General features: G+C 44.4%; 1 protein-coding gene across 2 annotated transcripts in view; it reads left to right on the forward strand.

Moving 5' to 3' along the window:
• The first annotated feature begins 505 nt into the window (after nucleotides 1-505).
• Nucleotides 506-19,381, forward strand: part of TET3 (tet methylcytosine dioxygenase 3) — an 83,608-nt gene continuing 64,732 nt past the window's right edge. The window contains exon 1 of one of the 2 annotated variants that reach the window (XM_058194813.1): nucleotides 506-803. Coding sequence is in view for 1 of the 2 variants with exons in the window: in XM_058194811.1 (XP_058050794.1) it covers nucleotides 5,562-5,600 (39 nt within the window). In the remaining variant the exon portion in view is untranslated. Of the gene's footprint in view, nucleotides 804-5,546; nucleotides 5,601-19,381 lie in introns of those variants that run through there. The other variant, XM_058194811.1, reaches the window with a different exon arrangement.

Genomic DNA, 19,381 nt, shown 5'->3' on the forward strand with positions numbered 1-19,381 from the left:
ACCAGTAGCGAATGCTTTTACACAGCAAATATTACGTTGCTTTGGGGAGGAGGGGGGGTGTCACAGTCGCCGAAGGCACATTTGACGTGGGGCGGCCTGCCTTGCCGTCCGTGGGACCCAAAAGGGAGAAGCATCCGTCCTCGGGACCGCCTGGGTGGGCAGCGCCAGACCCCCGGGCCGTGTTGCTGGGGGCGCTTTCTCTGCTCCTGGGATCCCAGCCCCTTCGAGGATGGAGCAGCGGAAGGCCGCCGCGGCGAGGCTCTCCTCTCTGCCGGAGGAGCTTCGGGCGGGCCGGGCCGGGCCGGGCCGGGCCAGGCCAGGCGCGGACGACGGCGGCCCAGGGCCTGCCTCTGGCAGCTGAGCCTCCCGAGAGGAGGGGACGCGAGGGCGGCTGCGGAGACTTGCCCTGCTGCTCCGCGTTGGCTGGCCCGGGGCTGGGCTGGGCTGGGCTGGGCTGGCGTCGCTTCCCCTCCCCTCCGTCGGGCGTGCGGGCGGGCGCGAGAAGGCGGAGGGCTGGGCATGCATGTCACGTCCCCCCTGTTGGCTTCTTGGGGAGGGGGAAGCGGGCTGCGAGCCTGGCAGTATGATAATGACTCGGGCGTCTGGCAGGAGAAAAGCCCCTGCTTGCACCCGGGTGTCTGTCACGCCGCTTCAAGGAGAAGGAGGCAAGATGGCTGCGCGGTAGCGGCGGAGGCTCGCCTGCGCTGAGGAGGGCTGGGGCGGACGCGGGGGAGCGAGGAGAAGGCGCGGGGAGGCCCCTGGCTGGCAGCGCGGAAGGGCTGAAGAGGACTCGCGCTCGCCAGGTAACCCATCCCTTTCTTGCCTTGCCAGGCAGACTCCTTCTCCCCCGTCTCCGTCTAGGGAGATTCATCTGAATGGAGGAGGGACCTTTAAACTGTGCATTAGGGATCCGTTCCAGGAGCAAATCCTCCTCTCCGGTGGCTTTGGCTTTCTCCGCTTCTCAAAGTCACTTTCCATAGTTTTAAAAACCTTCCTCTTTGTAAGTGGAAGCGTAGAAATTCGGGTACAGGCACAAGTGCCAGGAGCGGGGGAAGCCGTGGCTCTCCCCCTTTCTTTGCCAAGACAAAAGCCTTGATAAGCGGGGGGGGGGTGCGACGAAGGGAGCATGCCTGACTCCATAGAAAGACAAAACACTCCTTGGGAAATTGTTGTGAAGCCTGTCTGTGGGGGTGGGGGGTTACGTTTCTGCGCAAGTTTTCTTTCTGAGCTTTTCTAACCCTGAAAACGTCTGAAATGGTATTTCCTCCAGTCCTTCGGATGATGGACTGAGAGGAGTCTGCTCCGTCCTTCGCCCCCCACCCCCCACCCCCGCCGTATTGCTGGTGAAATTAGTAAAGGAGTCAGACTCTTCTTTAAGGCAGCAGCGGTGACATCACCCTGATGTCACTCAGCAACTGCCCTAACTTTTTTTTTTTGCGATGCAGCCTCGATCTCGTGGTGATGGAAAAGGACATTGGATTTCTTAATTTGGTGAGGTGCCAAGAAGGAGATGCTTCACATAGTGTGGTCGTTTATTTCTTCACGGCCAAATGCCACTTTCTTTCTGTGCCGGGGTGACCTCAAGAGCAATTAGCTTGCTACCCAGGCGTACCAAACTGATTTGTATCTCAGACCTGGGAGCAGCTCAATGGGAAAATCCCTAGGAGGAGTAGGCAGTTAGTGATGATGAAACTCTTTACTCAGCATTGCAGTTTGTGGTGGTTGGAGGTTCTTGAGGAAGCTGGGAGGGGGAGGGGAATGAACTCTGGGGAGAGCATTTTGCTATAAGCAAGAACAACAGATCCTACTAACCTGGACTAGAGCTGAAGCAAAAAGTAGGGATTCATCAGCTGTCCATCAGGTTGTGACCATCAAGTGACTGTGCAGAACAGCTGGATGTTTCTTTAGGCATTGGCAGCCATGTTACTTAGTGGGGTGGAGGGGGACATCCAGATCCCATGATAGCACTAAGCCACCGAGAAAGAGGCTAATATACAAAGGGGGGGGGAGTTCTGAATTTGCAGCATGAACTGGAATGTATTGCCTACTCTGTATTCAGTCAATCTCTTGAGATGCCAGGAGGGTTGTGGGATACAGCTATGGCAACTCTAAGGTTATTTGGGCATCAAAGCCAAAGTTGATTTTTTCTCATTGTTTTAAAATTGTAAAACCGAATATTCACATAGTCTCACACGCTACTTGGAATGTGCAGGAAGAAAACCAGTAGACATGTTAGCAAAGCTAGGAATTAATATTAAAATAATTAGGACCCATATCAAGCAGAATAATTCCTTGATTTGAAAACATGTGATTCTCTTCCTCCCCTTGCCCCGTCTCATTTTTAGCTGTAGAAAATTCACTTTCAGGATCTCTTTTGAACAGCTTCATAGTGCTGCTCTTAAAGATTGCCCTTTTGCCCATTGTTAACATAACTCCAAGTGAATCACTACAGAAGACCTCTGTTGTTGGTTCACCATAATGTAACTTTTACGTTTTTTTAACAAAACAATTTCTTCACAGTTTCAAGATTGCTTTATTTTTAATTATTTGCTCTTCTGTGTTTTCAACTTACTTTATTTAAGAAATAAGCAAGTCTTTGGAAGGGAAACCAAGATATGTATTGAAAATACAGAATCATGGAATCCTACAGTTGCAAGGGGCAAATTCCCTGCTTGGAGCAGAACCCAATATAAGCCAAGTGGCTGTCTAGCTTCTGTTTGAATGGAAGTCAAGAATCTCTTCAAGTTTTCCATCCTCCACCCCGCCCCCCACATGTTTTCTGCTTGTTATGTCTAGAGAGTCACCCCTATGTGATGCTGGGACTGATTTTAGCCTTATAAAATTGCTGAACAAGGGGGAATACTTTTATGTTTTATGTATTTGTTAAACTTGTTTTTTGTTTGTTTGCCCTAAATTTTCATGCCAAGATTTTTGACTGTGCCTCTTCAGAATTAGTTGAAACATACAGTCCTAAGAACTGGTGTGCTGTAATTGTCAACAAATTGGAACTGGAGGAATGAGAAGATTCAACTTCTAGTCACTGCATCACTGGGCAACTTTGGGGAAGTTATTATGAACCCCAACATCCATCACAGGGTTGTTGCTACGGGGAAAAATAGAAGGAGGTAGTATTCTATATGCTACTTGAGGTCCAGAATAAAAAATTGACTGCAGGTAGTCTTTGACTTACAACAGTTTGTTTAGTGGCTGTTTAAAGTTACAACGGCACTGAAAAAAGTATAACTGGTTTTCACACAACCGTTGCAGCATTATTATTATTATTATTATTTATTTGATTTTTATACCGCCCTTCTCCCGAAGGACTCAGGGCAGTGTACAGGCAAAAGTAAAAACAGACAATACAATATACAATTTAAAATGCAAATTAAAAAACTTATTATAATTGGCCTAAAACTTTAAAATATATAAAAAACTAAAACCCCATTTAAAAATTGGTAGTAGAAAATTTAAAATCAATACAATTTAAGCCAGCCCCGCGCGAATGAAAAGATATGTCTTCAGTTTGCGGCGAAAGGTCCGAAGGTCAGGTATTTGGCGTAAACCCGGGGGAAGCTCGTTCCAGAGTGTGGGAGCCCCCACAGAGAAGGACCTTCCCCTGGGGGCCACCAGCCGACATTGCTTGGCGGACGGCACCCTGAGAAGTCCCTCTCTGTGAGAGCGTACGGGTCGGTGGGAGGCATGTGGTAACAGCAGGCAGTCCCGTAAGTACCCAGGCCCTAAGTCATGGAGCGCTTTAAAGGTCATAACCAAAACCTTAAAGTGCACCCGAAAGGCCACAGGTAGCCAGTGCAGTCTGCGCAGGAGCGGTGTTACACGGGAGCTACGCGAAGCTCCCTCTATCACCCGCGCAGCTGCATTCTGGACTAACTGAAGCCTCCGAGTGCACCTCAAGGGGAGCCCCATGTAGAGAGCATTACAATAATCCAAGCGAGAGGTAACGAGCGCATGAGTGACTGTGCACAAGGCATCCCGATCAAGGAAGGGGCGCAACTGCCAAACCAGGCGAACCTGGTGGAAGGCCCTCCTGGAGACGGCCTTCAAATGATCTTCAAACGACAGCCGTTCATCCAGGAGGACACCTAAGTTGCGCACCCTATCCTTTGGGGCCAATAACTCGCCTCCAACAGTCAGCTGCGGCTGCAGCTGACTGAATCGGGATGCCGGCATCGACAGCCACTCCGTCTTGGAGGGATTAAGCTTGAGCCTGTTTCTCCCCATCCAGACCCGTACGGCTTCCAAACACCGGGACAGCACTTCAACAACTTCAAGCATCCCATGATATTGTGATCTAAATTCAGATGCTTGGCAACTGGTTCATATTTATTACGGTTGCAGTGTCTTAGGGTTGTGACCTCCTGATAAGCAAAGTCAATGGGGAATCCAGAGTCACTTAACCGTGTTACCAATTTAACAAATGCAACAGTGGCAAAAAAGGTCATAAAATGGGGCAAACTCACTTAACAAATGTTTCACTTAGCATCATAAATTTTGGCTTCAATTTGTGAGGACTATCCTTATAGTATACATTTAAGAAACAAATAATACAACAGTGATAATGTTCTTCAGAAGCCCAAAATGCTTCATATCAGTTACTGCAGTATCAGCCCTGGTGGACAGGGCCAGCTTGCCCCCTGGGCTTGGACCAGGGGAGGGTTTCAAAACCCGTCGCTACCTTTTTGCTCGTGGGTGCGTGCACGCAATGCTTCTGTGTATGTGCAGAAACATCTGGGCAGGTGGACGGAGTCTCCCGCTACCGCCGCTACCAGTTTGCCCAATCCGGGGTGAACTGGTAGCAACCCACCACTGGCTTGGACCTTCCTGTTGCAAGATTTGCGATTTAATGCCCTTCCTTTCTTTCTTGACAGCAGGAGAACTGAAAAGTTAATTAACGATTGCAGTTAAATACCTAGATTTTAAATGTTGTGCTTGATTGGAAGGTTGTGTCCTATTCTTTGCCCAGCACCCAGTCTATGTCCTGTGGCATAAGAGTCCCCAAAACATGCCGTGTTCAGCCTTACAGGTTTATACACATTTCCATTTTGTTTTTTTTTTCATTGCAAAAGTCTAAAAAAGAAGCTGTATAACCAACAGATTAATTTCAGTTGTGTACAGTTGCCAGGAGACAGAATACAGGAAGCGCAAGTCAATTTAGACTTAGAATAAGTGCAACATTGCCATTGAGAACTAGTCTCTCATCAGGGCTGGATGAGGGTCAGTGTCACTGATTCATTGTGCAATTAAAATTAATATTTGCATGCTTGAGAAAAGTTACTTTTGATAAAACTGTTGTGCTATTGGTAATATTTGTCATCCTACATTTTTAGGGTCTCATTACAATTCTAACACTGAAATCAGCAATCTCAGAATATTTATAAACGTTAACACATTTGCTGCTATAATTTGTCATGTATCCTTCCTTCCTTAACAAAAAATAATCTCATGCATATTGTCCACCTTGTGTGAAACCGGCCTTTCCTGATCTTTCCCCTGCAGGCCCTTCATTAACCGAAATACATATGTAAAAAAAGTGCTTGTCCCACATGGCTTGCAGACCTTCTGCTATAAATTCCTCCAGGCAGGTAACTGAGGCAAGGCAAAACGCAAGTAAAGGAACAAAAAAAAAGTTATTGCATGCCCTGATTATTTTGGGAGAGAAGGAAAAGTTCTGAAATTAATGGCTTGGCCCTGTGGCAGAAATTCTTCTAGAGGCCAATTTCACAGTCAAGTTTAAAACTGTCTGAATTACAGGCATGCTTTATGCATGGGAAGAACCACCTACTAGATTTCTTCATGAAGGACAAAGATATTTGTGTGCTATGTCAAGGTGTGTGTACGTGCTTCCTAAATGGCCCTTGGTCTGGTCTAGGAATCACTGGCATATCCTCTCTGTAGTAGAAGTGAAAAAAATATTTGGGAGGTATTTATATTCATTTTCATGGGGTATAAATAAGGCATCTCTGTTTCCTTCATTCCTTCCCAGCAAGTCCAAGTTTGGTTAAACTTTTATTCCCTTTTGTTAGCCTTGGTTTATGGGCCTAGGACAACTTGGCATGGCCACCAGCTCAGCGTAGTTGGCTCACTGCCACCAGCTCGCCACCACCGCCACTGCTAACTCGCTGCCGCGAAGTCCCTGCAGGACAACACCACACAGCCAATTCACCATGGGGGCAACTTGCTGCGGCAGCCAGAGGGAGAGCCAGCTGAATGGGTGGGCACATGAGCAAGCAAGCAGGTGGCAGAGCGCAGAGCAATGGTGGCTCCCCTCTGGAAGCAGAGCCAGGCAGATGGGTGAACGAATAGGTGGGCAGAGCGCAGAGTAGTGGCAGCAGCTGGGGGCTTCCCATTTTCACACACCCCTGCCACTGTTGTGCTGAACTCCAGAGCCATTCGGGGTTCGGACTGTTTGGTGACAGTGGTGTTTGGCTGTTCGGTGGTGGCAGTGGGTGGGGCAGGAGGCAGGAGGTGGTGGCCAGGCACACACCCCACCACTGCTGGGAAATCCAGACTCGGTGCAGCGGCAGCAAGTTGGCAGGAAACTTGGGGGCAGAGGAAGAATAAAAAACCCTAAAAAGTATTACCTGTCAGCTAAAATTTAAAGTGATATAGTTGTAAATTTTACTGTCTCATATTAAGATATATATTTCCTAGCTCTGAACTTCCTTTTTTCCCTGTTAAACATGTTAGACATTCTTGATGCATTCCGCGCAACTCTCTTTGCTTTGCCTGTACTTTGAGCAAATTTTTGGTGACTGGCTGAACTCTCCTTCCTTGAGGAAAAAAATATCTAAAGCTGTGCTATACAAAACAGCTGTAATTTACTGTTTTGGCATAAAAGACACAATGTTCTAATGAACTCACTTCCTCACCATATCCCTGCCAGTGATGCAAATGAAGGAATGGAGCTGCCTTTAGGCTACTAGGCTGGCTTTCCTAGGGCAGCCTTTTGCTTTTGGCTTGGGGCTACACGTCAGGCTACTTTTTCAGTGCCACAAATCTGGCTGCATCTACAGAAGGATCCTGGAGGTGACTGTGACTAATTTTAGAGCACTGGGCTGTGGAAAGAGCACTCCTCATCTCCTCCCACATGTTTAGGACTGTGGCCTCCTAGCGGGGCTGGCACTCTTGACTGGCTTCTGCTGCCCGCCTGCCCACCCGCCTGCCTGCACGTGGCTTGGTAGGTTTACAAACATTGCTGGCCTTGCATGCCTGCCTGTTCCTCTCTGACTCAGCAGACTCCAGCTCAGTCCCAGGCTAGGCAGCGGGAAATGGAGCAATTTTCTATCTCCTGGTCCTCCTGCGGCCTGTGCGGTGGCCACATAAGGCATCGTGGTTCCTTTCTTGATTCATTTGGAGAAACTTTATAAAGCCTGCAATTTTCAGCTTTGGCTGCCCAGACCCTTGCCAATTATGATTATCCGTATGGTCCACAAATGACCTGCGATCTTGCAGGGAAAAGGGCTACTAATAAGTTAAGTTACGTTGTTTTTGGAATAGGATGTTTGGAACAGAGGGACATAGGTGGGGCTAACTTAGCAAAAATGTGAATTGCTATGCGGGGGAGGAAGGACAGTGCTTGTGTCTTTTTGCTGAATATAGGGTTATTTTTGTGCTGGAATGGATGGCACTGTATTTTTTCAGCATTGTATAGTTTCCTCCAGCTGTTTTTTATATTGTACCTGGAAAAAGAGAATGAAATAAATTAGATCAAATCTGATGAACTGTGATGACAACAGATCATTCCAGTCTTTCTCTTCCCTGATGCTGGGATCTCTAACTGGAATGCTGAGAGATCTCGTGGGATCCCCTGCAAAACTGGCTGCCATTGAGATCAGTCATAGAACTCTGAGCCTTCCTTTCCCCCCCCACCCCTTGGGATTCTGCTCCAAAGGGCCCTCCCTTCCACATGTCCGTCCTTCCTCCCACCAGCCCCCACCTCCTTCCCTAAGTAAACTGGAACAAAGTTACCCTTGTACAAACAGTCAAGGGTTTTAGAAAAAGTTTTATATAGGGAATATCAAGATAAGCCATAGGTTTAGCCTTGTTAACAGCATTTGAGACTGAAATGAAACATTGCTGCATAAAGAATTATATTTTTGTTAATGACTGCTAAAGAGACTTCACAGCCCATGTTTGATACAGCAATGTTGGCAAAGTGCCCTAATAGAGAAACTGCGTGCGGGGCAACTTGCTTGATATAGCTGACTTCAGTAGTGGGTTTCAAATCCCGTTGCTACCGGTCTGCTTGTGGGCACACACGCTTCTGTGCATGCACAGAGAAGTCCGGGCGGGTGGGCGGAGCCTCCTGCCGCTACTGGTTTGCTCAATCTGGGGCAAACCAGTAGCAACCCACCACTGGCTGACTTTCTAACAGCTTGGCATAGCTGTACTGAACATGCAAAAGTTGACACCAACTTAACATACTTCACCTAATAATTTATGGTCTGGTATTTATTAAAAAGCACCCAGTCCTGTATAGTGTTATTCTATAATAGTGTATTAGCATAAGCGATGTTTTATTGTACAACAGCTAAATTATCTCACTGTTCTAGGTAATGAAATTTAATATTTAAATAAAAAAGCGAACCCTCTGGCCTGGAGAAACTACTGTTAGGGCCAGTCCATTAAGAGAAAGATGCAGGGGGAGTGTTTGGAAGAGAAATGGTTGCTGGAAGGGAAGGGTGTGCCAAAATCCCCAATTCATCCCCTCCACCCACCAGCTCCAAGACCCTTGTGCTGAAAGACAGCCTTTTCCAGGAGAGTTATTCTTAGCTGGGAGACAGATGGGAAGAAGATTGTGAAAACTTCATGTGGCATTGAAAGTTATTTTTCCCCGTTTCAATCCTCTGTTGGTATTCTAGAGGTATGAGTATTGTCTTTTCCTTTGCTCACCTTAGGGCTATGCCAGAAAAGAGGGCAGATCTGATAGGGGATTGAGAGGAGCCCCTGATGACCACAAGGGATGGAGCGCGGGCACTTCCGGCCAGAGGTTTTGGCAGAAGCCTTTGGTGCCTTGAGTCCCAAAGGGTGGTGTGTGCTCTCAGCCAATGCCAGTCCTGTCTCACCCTTCAGCCTCATTCCTGGGATCCAGCATGAACAAGCATTGTACTGGGATAAAGCACTCGACAGACAATGGACTAGCAGTTCTCTTTTTATCTTGATGGAAAGGAGGGTACTTGTTTAATTGCAAAATTATGCCTCCCTACTCTCAACAATTTGGAGGCATTCGGTATTTGTTAGCAGCTAAATACTAACTTCTCTTGCTGAGGATTCTCTCTGGGCTCAGGTAGTGGCCAGGAAGGGCAAGTGTGAATTGATTGGCCATTCTCTGGGAGCATTAACCCCTGGGCTGGGGTCTGGTATTAGTGACCACAGGCAAGCATGTGTGTGCAACTCCATTTGTGCGAGCAGCGGGCGTTTGCGTGTCTGTGTGAATCTCCAAAACAGGCTTCAGAATTCCAGATGTATCCACTACTGCAGTAACTCATATACTAAGGGGAAAACTGCATTGCTTTTCAGTTTGCAAAGTTCAAGGTGCCAGTAGTAACCTACATGGTGTAGGGCATGGACATCTGCAAGATTACTTGCTTCAAGCCTGGTGATCCTGTCCTGGGGCTTTTTAGCATGTGACACAGGTGGCTGAGTCAGTTAGCAAGGTTCTGCTGCTGGTATGATGAGGTCAAACGTGGCAAGTTGTAAGAATTATTTGCAGGATTCCTTGGAGTCCTCAGGAGAAGAAAATCTGACCATGATATATGGCAGACACGTTGAGCATGAGATCATTGCTCTCCAGGGCTTTTCTGGGTAGTGGAGGCAGCTTCTGGAGCAAATCAGTTGGCTCTTTTCTTTTTCCAGGGGAAGCTGCCTTGGTAGGAAGCAGGGTCCTGTCCATCAGGTCCTGTTGCCAAAACCACAAAGTTTTAAAAGGCCTACTTGGGTTAGGGGATAGACTTGTGTGTGAAACTGTGTGGGAGGAAGGTTAAGCCGGAGCAAGGTGAAAAGCAGATGAAAAACATTGGCCTGTTGATTGATTGCACCGAGGATGCCCTATAGGTATGCTACACAACCTCTTCTCTCAACTTCTTTCTTTTTCTCTTCAAAGTGTTTGGAAATATATTTCCTTCTGCCTCTGAAGAAAATGAGCAAGAGGCAGTAGTATATCCAGCAACTTTTCTGAACACATTTCTATGGGCTGATGCTGATCTTTCAAAGATAAGCTGGACGCATGGTGGTGAGATCTTTCTCCCCATTCCAGTGTACCATGATTTGCCCCAATGGCTCAGGGACAAAGCTTTTTTAGGAGCAGGATTCCCTCCTACCCTTAAGGAAAAACATCTCAACAGGGTTTGGGCAGAGCAGGGGAAACAGCAATTTAATATGTTGCTTTGTGCAGGTGCCCCAGGAGGTGGGGAAGGAGTGAAGCTGTGATCTTGCAGTTGTGACCTCCATCTTGAGTTTTTATCCGACTCTCATTCAGACATCCTTAGATAGGCACACTTTACCTGAGTTGTTATTGTTGGCTTCTCTCTCTGGTGGTGGAACTCTCTCTTAGTGTCTTCTAATCCAAGAGTTGGAAGGGATCATTGAGGGCACTGAGTTACTGCACTCAGAGCAGATATCCAAATTAAAACATCATCCGCAGCTTTCTAGGAGCACCTGGATCAGATTATTTGCATAAACTGTGCCAGCAACAAACTTGTAATTCTGGGTGACTTCAATGCTAGGGTGGGGACAGATAGTGATACCTAGCACAGAGTCCTTGGGAGACATGGATGGGAAAGCAAAACAGCATGGCCTGCTGCTTCTGAGCAAATGTTCCAAGCACTAACAGGATACTCAGACTTGCCAGCAAGTACAAATTACCCGGATGTGTCTCTGGTCCAAATGTTGGCACCTACCAGTATACCAGCTATACTGGACAAATTTTGATATGAACAAAATGATTGGGGGAGAACGATCATGTCTTTCTTGAATTCACCCTAAGGAAGGGGTGTCAAACTTGCAGCCCGCAGATGTCACGTGCTGGCCACGCCCACCCACATTTTAGTGAAGGGGAAAAGTTGCGATACATCACGTGACAAAAATGTGACGTGAGTTTGACACCCCTGACATAAGGCAACTCTGGGCAACTGAACCAAGTCAGACTAGTGTTTAAAGCTTTAAGACAGCTGACTTCAACAAACTAACTGAAAGATTATGAAGGATTCCATGAATGGAAATCCTAAATAGAAAAACAGTATAAGACTCTTAGAAAACCTGAAAAATGATATAATGAAGGCCCAAGCAAAAACAATGGCATAGAGAAAGAGGAACAAAAGACATCAGATGAGACCAGCAGAGTTGCACAAAGAGCTCTCTGACAAATTGAGGACAAAAGAAAAATCAAATATAAAAAAATGGAAAGAGGAACCCATATCTAAAACAGAATACCAGCAAATAGTCCAAATCTGCAAGGAGGGACTCAGGAAAGCTAAGGCCCAGAATGAGCTAAAACTGGCCAAAATAATAAAAGTTTCTTTCAATATGTAAAAAACAAGAAGAAAGTCTAGGAAATGATTAGTTCACTAGTGGGAACAGATGGCAAGAACATGACAGGGCAGCAGAGAGAAAGCAGAACTACTTAATTCTTTCTTTGCATTTGTTTTACACAAAAGGAAGAAACATCCCAATTTATCAAAAGCAGCAGCAAGGTAAATAGAACAGGAACAGAAATCAAAATAGGCAAGGAATTAATAAGAGAATAACTAGCCACCATGGATGAGTAGAAATCACCTGGACTGCATGGTTAACATCCCAGTGTTCTGTAGGAACTGGCCCGTGTTATCTCAGAGCCGCTGAATGCAATCTTTCAAAGCTCTTATAACACAGGGGAATAACCAGAGAACTGGAAAAGAGCTAATGTGTTTTCAATCTATAAAAAGGGGGAAGATGGACCCAGGAAATTCTAGGCCAATCAGCTTGACATCAATACCTCATGGAACTACATCAACATGGAAGCATGCAGTGGGGCACTTCAAGGTTCTGTCTTGGACCCAGTTTGCTTCAGCCTCACTTGTGTCCCAAGTGAACTCATTTCATCTGGTGTTCTCCTTTCTTTGCATCCTTGGCTATGTCCCTGGAGTGCCAGTCCAGGGGGACTGCAGGGCATTGCTTGGTATAGCACCATCTTCCAGGCCAGAATTCCAGCGTTTCTCTGTGTGCCTGTGCATGTGCTTTTGGTCCTCCACCAACCTCTTAAATACCTAATTTTCTCCAGGGCACCAGGGCTGCCTTTTCACTTTCATACCAGGGTGGCTGATGGCACAAGGAAATAAGTTGCCCCTAAATTTTTCCTCTGGAGAGCTAAGCTGATCACGAGTGGTGTGTTTGGCTAGCACTTAATTCTCCACAAAGCATTTAAAAAAGAAGAGGTGAGGTGAGCCCCTATTGGCTTTGTCAATTGTCATGGGGCGCTAAGAATGGCATGCAACCTTGGGGGTGATTGGTGGCTTAAAGGCTCTCCCTCTGCTTTTTAAAAGTTTTTTAACGTGCAATTTTTAACTTTAAGTCTATTTTTATGATTTTTAATTTTTGCTTTTCATGGTTTTTATTTGTAAACTGTCCAGTCACTTAAGTGAGATGGGTGGTGTAGACATTCAATGTAAGTGTGTGTGTGCATATGTATGTATGTATGTATATGTATATGTGTGTGTGTATATATCTATCTATATCTATATCTATATCTATATCTATATCTATATCTATATCTATATCTATATCTATATATTTGTTTTCGTACTTTCAACCTTACACGGGAAAAGACCCGAATACGCCAAGACCTACATATGTATATATATATATATTCAACATAAAATTATATAATATATATTATATGTGTGTATGTGCATATACAGTATGTGTATATACTTACACACACACACACACACACTGCTCCCATCACCACCTTGACTCTTTTTTAACCACCTCCCCATGGCTGCCCCTATTTCTAATAGATTAATTGGTTCACCAATTCACAGGCTTAAATTTGTCTCCTGTGCTGTTTCTTTCTGCATTCTTGTCTCCATGTAGTATCAAAACCGGCTGGTGCACTCCAGCCTATTATGCTATTTAATTTTCTTTTGTTTTCTATTGGGGAGGTGGCTGTTTGGCTCTTAATAGACTTGGAACCTGCTGAGCCAGCTTTAACCTCCCACTCTATGCTCCATAATCTAGTATTGGCACTTCCCCTTAAAAAAAAAAAATAAGTGAGCTATTAACCAACTTGGTTCAGCGACAGTTCCAAGGTTGCTCCTGATTATAACCACAGGAAGGAGGAGGGAATTCTTCCAAGGCTACTGATTCAAGTCCTTTGGAAGAAGTTCTGAAGCCAGCTTCTTCCAAATTTCTCATGAAGGGATTATCCAGAAAATTATGTAGATCAAGCTTTTTAAAAATAACATTTTGTAAATCTGAGTCTTAGGATGGAAACAGTGTTTTATTTTGGCAAGGCAAGAGATTTGAGAGAGGGGCATTGTGTCACTGTGTCTGTCTCCAGGTTCTGTTCCGCTTTTCAGGTTTTGCATATTTGTATTTCAGAAATCTGGGACAAAAGCAACACAGATGATAGATCATATTCTGGGAAGACAGGCTTCTCTTCTCCAGCTGTTCTTGTGTACCCTGACACGATTGCCGCCTCTGGCCTTGTACTAATTTACAATAGAAGCCAGTGCTCCCCAACCTTTCCGGCCTTGCGGACTGGAGGTGGGGGGGGAGGGGAGGGAATGGTTCCATGTCAGCAGCAGATGAATGGGCAGGTCCATTTGCGTGAGCAGCAGGCACTCATACACATGCGTGAAACCCCATTTGTGTGAGCGGTGGGTGCGCCCACCGCTCACACAAATGGAGTTTCACACACATGCACGAGTGCCTGCTGCTCACACATATGGACCTGCGCGCGTGCACTCGCCTGCCACTTGTGCAGCCTGGTCCCGAATGGGCCACAGCCCAGTAACAGGTCTGCGGCCTGGCATTGGAGACTCCCGATATAAGTGATTGGTTGAAACTGCTTTCCACCATGTTCTGATACAGAGAGAGGAGGGGGGAGGGAGAGAGAGGGAGGGAGGGAGAGACTGACGATACTACTACCCTAAAGATGATGAAAAACTTTGTTGTTCAGAGATTGTTGTTTTATATCAGGCCCCACACCCACAATTGTCAGGCGAGGTTACTATGAAGGCTAGAGTGGATTACATGCATATCCTTCATTCAGCTCCCATTTTAAGCAGAGTCTAAGGGTCAATGGACTACATAGGGTTGTGGGTGTGTCACCCCAAGCTTCTTGGAAGCTGCAAAGGGGCAGAGATATTGGATTTGCAGAGCTGGTTACTTGAAGCTATTCCTGGGGGGCTTGTTTCAACTCGCCTCTTGTTCTAGCCCAGCACAGAAGCAGACCGCTTTCTGAAACCCTTCTTGATCACACCTCTATTCCCTTCAAGTCCCCTGGAAAGGAATGACACGGCATTGTATTCATTCAGCAGTAGATAGGCCAAGAATCGTCATGCTCATAGTCATTTCTGAGATGTCAACCAGACAGTTTACCTTTCTCCTGCCCAGTAATTATTTCTCATTAGCACAACCATTTTACCAGTTACTGGGTTGTTTGTGCTGTTAACCATATTCACGGCATTTATACTATATTTTTGGAATGCTTAATTTCATTCCTGCAGAAGATACAGGTAACCCTTGGAGTTTTACAATTCATTTAGTGACCATTCTGATGGTGCTTTAAAAAAATGATTTATGACCGATCCTCATTCTTATGACCATCCCAGCATGTCAGGAAGTGATCGTAATACGGCTCTTGACTGCTAGGTTGCATTTACAACATTTGCAGCCTCTTGCGGTCCCATGAGCGCTATTTATGGCCTTCCCAGCCAGTCAGTGGAGAAATTGGCAGGGAAGGTTGCAAGTCACAGTCACATGATGTCTCACTTAATATCCACAGTGATTCACTTAATGACTGTGGCAATAAAAGGCTGTAAAATCAGGTGCAGCCATGTGATGTCTCACTTAACAACTGCACGGCATAGGGACAAATTTTCCTGTCTCAATTGTGGTCATAAGTCAAGGCCTCTATTTAAAAAAGCAAGTGATGGTGACTGTTCTGTGGCTTCCATAGGTCATCGAATTAATTAATTTAGAGTACTTCCCATTTGGACAACTACCCTACTCCATATAAAATCTAACTTATTGGAAAATAAGGTATATATTCTGAAGAATTTTGAAAAGAATCATTTTTTCCAGCTGCCAGAACAGTAGGAACTGTTTCTAGTCCAGAGGAATAAGTTCTAGGAAACTGTTGGCATATCCCTACATTGTCTCAAATATGGTAGACCAGCAGAACATAATATTTTAGACTTCTCTAGAATATTCTACATTTTGGACTGTTTTGGATTTTTTTTTCCAACGAGGAAAGCTGGAAAGTGATTTTCTGCTGGAGTGCTTCAGAGGGACTGAAATAATAAGACCCTGGAAAGTTCTGCACTGCTCAAAGAGACTTGGTACAGATTGAATGGCTGACTCATGCTGCTTCTAGTGGGGTACTCATCCTGAGGCAGGTTCTGGAAAAACTCAGCTTAAATGTTTCAAAATTTAAAGAAGAAACAGCTAGGCTTTTATCTAAGAAAACATCTATATTTGTGTAAACAACAAACTGCACAGTGATCATGATGGTCCCTTAAAGGCAGCATTTTTAGAGTGGATTTCAAGCTCCATTCACCTTCCAATGGTTTTGCAGTTAATTCTTACAAAGAACCTGGCACCTTGTGACTAACAGAGTAGTGGCTTTTTAGGGCTCCCCAGAGAACCTATGGATGACATAAAACATTCCAGCTTAGCATATGTTTGGGCAGGAGCTATTTCCAAAGGAGACTTGGTTTTGGAAAACAGAAGTTCTATTAAGTTACTGCACTGAGCTCAAGTGCATGCATCATACAGAACTCCAAGTATATTGTTCAAGGCCACGTGAACTCTTTAACACTTTTTATTTCCTACTTCAAATTCTGTGGAAATGCCTTGGTTTTGCTTCTGTTTCTGATCATTTATGCAGTCAAATTTTGTGCTGAATAAATTTTACTGTACTGGTAAATTTATTTATTCTGGGAGATTAGGGACGTTATATTGAAGTTACAAAAATCCCGGTTGCCTTATTTAACTTGCTCGCAGATTATGTAAATCAAAGATTTCTATAACATAATGTCATTTGCTATAAGTTGTTTTGTGCTTGAAACAAATTCTGGGCTACGAGTGGTAGAAAGACACTTTATTTAATTGCTTCCATGTAGGATAACATTGTACATTGAACACTGAAACAGAAAGTCCTGCACTAAGAGATTTGAGTAGCCAAGTTACCGAGAAATGATTAAGATTTAACATAACATAATAACAGAGTTGGAAGGGACCTTGGAGGTCTTCTAGTCCAACCCCCTGCCGAGGCAGGAAACCCTACATCATTTCAGACAAATGGCTATCCAACATTTTCTAAAAAATTTCCAGTGGTGCATTCACAACTTCTGCAGGCAAGTTGTTCCACTTATTGATTGCTCTAACTGTCAGGAAATTTCTCCTTAGTTCTAAGTTGCTTCTCTCCTTGATTAGTGTCTGCCCATTGCTTCTTGTTCTACCCTCAAGTGCTTTGGAGAATAGTTTGACTCCCTCTTCTTTGTGGCAACCCCTGAGATATTGGAACACTGCTATCATGTCTCCCCTAGTCCTTCTTTTCATTAAACTAGACATACCGAGTTCCTGCAACCGTTCATATGTTTTAGCCTCCAGTCACCTAATCATCTTTGTTGCTCTTCTCTACACTCTTTCTAGAGTCTCAACATCTTTTTTACATCGTGGCGACCAAAATTGAATGCAATATTCCAAGTGTGGTCTTACCACACTTGGAATATAAATTTATTATTTATTATTTATCATTGCGAATTTTCTTAGTAACAATAATTTATTAAGTCTCAAAAACTGTTATAAAAGAAAGATACAAGAGTGTTTTAATAATCTTGATTCCATTAAACATACCCAGTATTATTTCTTGCATTTACCTGAATAAAGTTGACCCATGCCTTGTTAAGTTTTGGAAAGAGACCAAAGAGGGATATTCAACCTTCTTCAAAATTTGAAAGAAAATAATAAAGATGATCCAAACCTGAGCAGAATGCAACATAGTGGATTTAACAGATTCAGTCAAATATCAGATTCGCTGTGTATCATTGACCCCAATAACAATTGAATTAATTCTCCAGAGACATGCTGGACTTCTGTTCATTCAGTGTTTAGGCAAATGCTGGACAATATCTGATACATCTGAATTTGGATTCCTGTAGGGTTGGATTTGTTGTCTTTTCTTCCAACTCCAGGATTGCAGAACTGAGTCATAATGCCTAAAGAATTGTATTTCAGATACAATGTCAGAGAAAAACGTGAAAAAGGATATGCCAGCATTGGGAGGAGAATTCTCTTTTCCCTCTTCTCCCTTATAACCAGGAGATAAATAAAATAGAGGTTAAATTTCCTTCAACAGATTTGTGGCTTGATATGTGTAAAGAAGGAATTTTGATTAAAAGAAACATTAGAGAAAATTTTGACTTACTTCTCTATTTCAGCATAGCTCAACTCCAGATTTCCAGACTGAAAGGCACTGATTTCTTACAGTGAAGCTGCTCTAGTGCCACACTAGCTATTTTCTTGGGTCAGGCACATGGCAGAGACCATAACAACATTGGACTCAATGCTTCTTGCATCCTGTTTCCTTCATCCTTGGAGACATCCCCACAATTGGGATTTCAAAAACTCAGAAATAGTCAGTCATGGAATGCAAAGGCATCTAAGATAGCGTGTCTCATCTCTAGATGAGGGTATAGTTCACAGGACAGTCTAAGGTTGCTTTTAAATCATAGTTCCTGGTTCTTTTACAATGACAAACCAAGAGTCTCCTAAAGTGAAATGAAAATCTGCTCTATTTACCTTTGTTTACACAAGGAGAGCAGAGGGATAGTACATGAGGCTTTGTGCAAATTCATGTGCTCACTTGCAAAATCGAAAATTGACATGATGTACAAATCGTAACAGTCATTGATTTGTGTATCATATAGTTCATACTGATAGTACTCCACAATGACTAAACTGCTTACCTGTGGGGTTGATTGTTGAGGATTGTGTTAAACAGCATAAAAATATCCCTGCAATGCACATTTTAGAAAGCATTCTTGAAAGGAGAGAGGGGATCAGTCCCAACTTCAAAGTGAGTATTCTGCAGCTTGGGACATTATCAGAGAAAGCAGTTTCGGAGGGAGGGAGGGAGGGAGCACCCACAACCCCAGGAGGCAATCTGTTCCATTAAGTAATTGCTCTTATTGTCAGAAAATTTTTCCTTCCTTCTAGATTGGATCTCTTTAACAAGCTTCCATCCATTGCCTGTCTTACCCTCTGGTTCTATGGAGAATAATTCAATCCTTTTTTTCTGTGACAGCACATTAAGTAATTCTTCTCCTTGAAAGGCTACACATACTTCTCTTAACCATTTATCATACGATTTAGCCTCCAGACCCTTTTTCATCTTTGTTGCTCTTCTCTGCACACTTTTTGGGATCTGAATATCTTTTTTGTATCGCGGTAACCAGAAGTGTATGCACTATTCCAAGTGCAGCCTCACTAGTGAGGTATAAAGTGGCATTATCACTTCTTGTGATCTTGATGCTATCCCTCGGTTGATGCAGACCAGGACTGCATTGGCCTTTTTGGAAGCTGCAGCACATTGCTTGTTCATAAATAAGCGATGGTCCATACCTAGATCTCTCTCACAGTTACTACCATTGAGCCAGATACTACCTATTCTGTACCTGTGTGTGTGTTTTTTCCTGCCCAAGTGCAGATCCTTCCTTTTCTCACTTCTGAACTGCATCTTGTTGGATAGGGTCCAATGATCAAGTCTGTCAAGATCCCTCTGGGTCTTGAGCCTATCTCCTAAAGTATTAGCTATTTCCCCCTGCATGGTGTCATCTGCAAATTTCATGAGTTCCCTTTCTGTCCCCTTGTCTAGATCTTTTATAAAGATGTTGAAGTAGTGGGCGAAAGAGAGAACCTTGGGGTACCAGACTGCATGCTTTCCTCCATGTAGAGGTAGCTCCGTTGAGGCCAATTTGCTGGATGCAGTTGATCAGCTGATTGCAAATCTACCTGGTGATGGTACTTGCTATCCCACATTGATCTACCTTATCATGAAGTAGGCTGTGGTGTACTTTATCAAATGCTGAAGTCCAAGTATATTATGTCCACAGCATTTTGCTGGTCCACTAATTTAGCCACTTTTATCAAAGAAGGTGAT

Source organism: Ahaetulla prasina, chromosome 9 (assembly GCF_028640845.1).
Source record: "Ahaetulla prasina isolate Xishuangbanna chromosome 9, ASM2864084v1, whole genome shotgun sequence".
Classification (NCBI taxonomy): Eukaryota; Metazoa; Chordata; class Lepidosauria; order Squamata; family Colubridae; genus Ahaetulla; species Ahaetulla prasina.